General features: G+C 36.4%; 1 protein-coding gene across 1 annotated transcript in view; it reads right to left on the reverse strand.

Moving 5' to 3' along the window:
- st13 (suppression of tumorigenicity 13 (colon carcinoma) (Hsp70 interacting protein)) overlaps window positions 1-1,996 on the reverse strand; it is a 9,481-nt gene extending 7,485 nt beyond the window's left edge. Inside the window, exons 1-2 of the mRNA XM_015387906.1 lie at window positions 1,857-1,996; window positions 1,341-1,492 (exon numbers count right to left, since the gene is read on the reverse strand). Coding sequence (XP_015243392.1) covers window positions 1,341-1,450 — 110 coding nt within the window. The 5' untranslated portion in view covers window positions 1,451-1,492; window positions 1,857-1,996. The remainder of the gene's footprint in view (window positions 1-1,340; window positions 1,493-1,856) is intronic.
- Window positions 1,997-3,320: the final 1,324 nt, after the last annotated feature.

Consider the following 3,320-nt stretch of genomic DNA (forward strand, 5'->3'; position numbering starts at 1 on the left):
AACCAGTAAGATGGCCCCTTCCCAAAATTACTTCAACTGAAGGTTTCCAGATGGATATGCGGATCCAATCTGGAAATCCATCTGACGGAGTCAGGTTAACACTAACTGGCTCGCTATGAAATCATTATTTTACTGCCAAATAAAAGAAAAGCCTTTGTCGTGTTAAAAAAGGCACACAATTCTTTCTTAATGTGTGTAACCAAACTGACCCTAGTTGTTTAACCCTCTATAAGGCAAGTTAGCATTTTTGATAACTTGAATACCCCTTACAAACACATCTGAAAAGTTAAAAAGTTAATATGCTTATGTGAAAGTTAAAAAGTTAATATGCTTATGTGAAAGTTAAAAAGTTAATATGCTTAGTCACAAAGTAAAAAAATGTTAGTGCCAGTATCAGCATTAATGCCTCTAAGGTTATGTTGCAACAAAGAGTGTTTATCAGGAATTTCTTAAAGAAGCACTTTTTCAATTCAATTCAGTTTATTTATATAGCGCCTATTCACAACACATGTCATCTCAAGGCACTTTACAGTTCAACCAGATCATCCAGTCCAACTGATTCAAAGTTTTCTATCTAAGGAAAACCAGTTGATCACATCGACTCATTGACTCGAATGCAATCCCTCACATCAAGCATGCTTGTAGCAACAGTGGAGAGGAAAACCTCCCTTTTAACAGGAAGAAACCTCCAGCAGAACCAGGCTAAGTGTGAGCTGCCATCTGCCGAAGTCGACTGGGCTTTTTATTTTTCTTAATATATTCTGGCAAGTTGGTGTTTCTTGTTATTACATTGACATTCATTTTTACCATCAAAATATCCACATACTTTTGAATATTACAAAGAATAAGGTCTTGTCCTGGATTCCAATAACACCATCGGCTCGAAATTTTGATTTTCAAAGTATTTCAATGAGTGGCAATAAATGGTTAAGGGGTATGAAAATTGTTACAAGGCAATGCATTTTTAGAAATCCCACCTGTAAATAAAAATGTGTCACTCAGTTTACATTATTGAGCTATCTGTTTCATACATAATGTTCTGCAACCTGCCAGGCCCTCCTCAGTGATCAATATTACAGTTTATACCCTGATTTTCTGTTTTTAATATCATTATAGGAGGAGAATAGATCTATATTTGAATGGATGTTGATATCCTGCTGGTTCCGCACAAACACAAATGGCTGCTGGTTCTAACTGGAAGGTGGGCGGGTCAGAACACGTGGTCAGACTGCAGAGCGTTATAGACTTAAACATATTAGATAAAACTCAAACAAAGATCGTCTCTGTCAGTTTATCCCTTAAACAGGGCCCAGTGAACGGTGTGTTTCAGAGATCCTGACCTCTGCAGCCAGGTGCGGAAGAAGCCCATCTCTGGAAGGTGCAGGATCCCTGGATTGGACTCGCATAGCTGCACGAAGCTCTTCAGTTCGCTCACTTTTCTAGGGTCCATGCTGGCGCCTCAAGGTCCAGCACACGGAGCGCTGCGATCGGCCTGGAAGTAGAGGAACAGACAGGCAAACTCAGCCAAGTAGAGCGTTTTAAATGCTGAGCGGATAATACCTCCCTGTAAGCTAGGAGATGCTAGCATGTCAAGGCATGAGCTACCTGCTCTACGTTCTCTAATTCACCAAATATTTCAGCTTAACCAAAAAAAGAAAGATAAAACAACCAACATAAACAATAAAAAAATAAAATTAGAACAATTTAAATAAATATTACAATAGTTCAAAGAGAGAACTTTCTGGAAATGTGGATCAGCGCGTGACGCGCCGATCCTTTGACGCATGAAAACAACCTTCCTCCGCTGAATGAAACTCGGTATTTGCATGGTTTAAATAAAATAAAAGTGCACAAACCTGACTGGGAATGCTTGAAGAGGAGCAGAAGCGATGTAGAGGAAGGTTGTGGTCGGTTTTATCGCCTCAACCAATGCCCTGCTGGAGGCTGCGTCGCTTTTATGTTTCATTCAGGCGACAAATCGGACAGACCCAAGGAGCATGGGTGAAGTTTGTCCTGAACGCGGTTTTTCAGGAAGGGTTTTTGACAGGATGAGTTTTATAGAAATTTGTGTAACACGGACAAGATATATGAAAGGAATATTGCCAAATTAACAAAGCTTGGGTTTTGAATAAAACATTGAAAATAAATGTTTAAAGGTCCATCTCAAATGTTCCAAAACACAATGGAACCTGTCCAGTCATAAGGCTTTTGGATTATGCAGCCAGACAATGAGTATTTTTCAGAGACATCTTTGTAAATCATTTTCTAATTTAGGAACTTAAAATAAAGTTTACTCCGGCTATGTTTTCAGGATAATAAAATATGTTTAAAGATCTTAAACACTGAAGAGTGACAAAACTAACCTTACTATGATTATGAAACTAGAAACCCATAATACGCAGAAAAATTAAAAACACCCTCGAATGAAATATACACAGAGAAATGTAGTGTGTACCTAAATTGAAGCTAGTTATAATCTGATCAAAACAGGGAACTGTCTGTGATACCATGATTATGTGTGTGTGCGCAAAATAAACATGTATCATGGTTGTCTTAATCTACATAACCCACACATAACTTATGCTAAAATGTTATATTAATTTCTTGAAAAACTGTTCTATGCCTGACAAACCAAACCCAGGGAGAATTTTGACCCACAGAATGAGTGTGGCTAACAGTGCAGGGAGCTAGCAAAGGCAGATAATGGTTATAGGGTATTTTTTATTGTTTTGTTTTTAAATCTCTACTAGGGAAATAATAGGCCACATTCGTCAGACTACATGGTAGATTAAACGTTTTCCACCAGGAAAAAGAACATATCTAGAATAAATATAGCAAGATGAAAATAGAAGAAAAAAAAAAAAAATTAAAAAAAATCCTATTTTGACAGCACATATATTTCCAATAATAGAAAAAAATTGAATAATAAATTGTGAAAATTATCTATGAAATAAAATGATAACCTCTTGAAGGCTAATTTGCAACATGGGCGGTTCTAGATGGGGGCTAACAGGGGCCAATGGCCCAGTAGAACAGGTCACTGAAAGAAATACACTAATAAAAATAAAATCTAAGTAATTTTTTCTTTAATTTATTATATTTCCCTTTATTTAGGCACACAGTAAGACAATGTACCTATGGAATAAGATGAATTTATGCTTAAAGTGAGGAAAAAGAACTCATTATCTTATATCAAGTGCATCGTATCTAATTATCTTACTTTAAGAGGAAAGAAACACTCATTTCTTTGGCAGATCATCTTATATACCTGCTCAAATTAAAAGCAAATACACAGATTGAAAAATAAAAATATATATTTT

This window comes from Cyprinodon variegatus, unplaced genomic scaffold (genome assembly GCF_000732505.1).
Source record: "Cyprinodon variegatus isolate N-32 unplaced genomic scaffold, C_variegatus-1.0 Scaffold407, whole genome shotgun sequence".
Classification (NCBI taxonomy): Eukaryota; Metazoa; Chordata; class Actinopteri; order Cyprinodontiformes; family Cyprinodontidae; genus Cyprinodon; species Cyprinodon variegatus.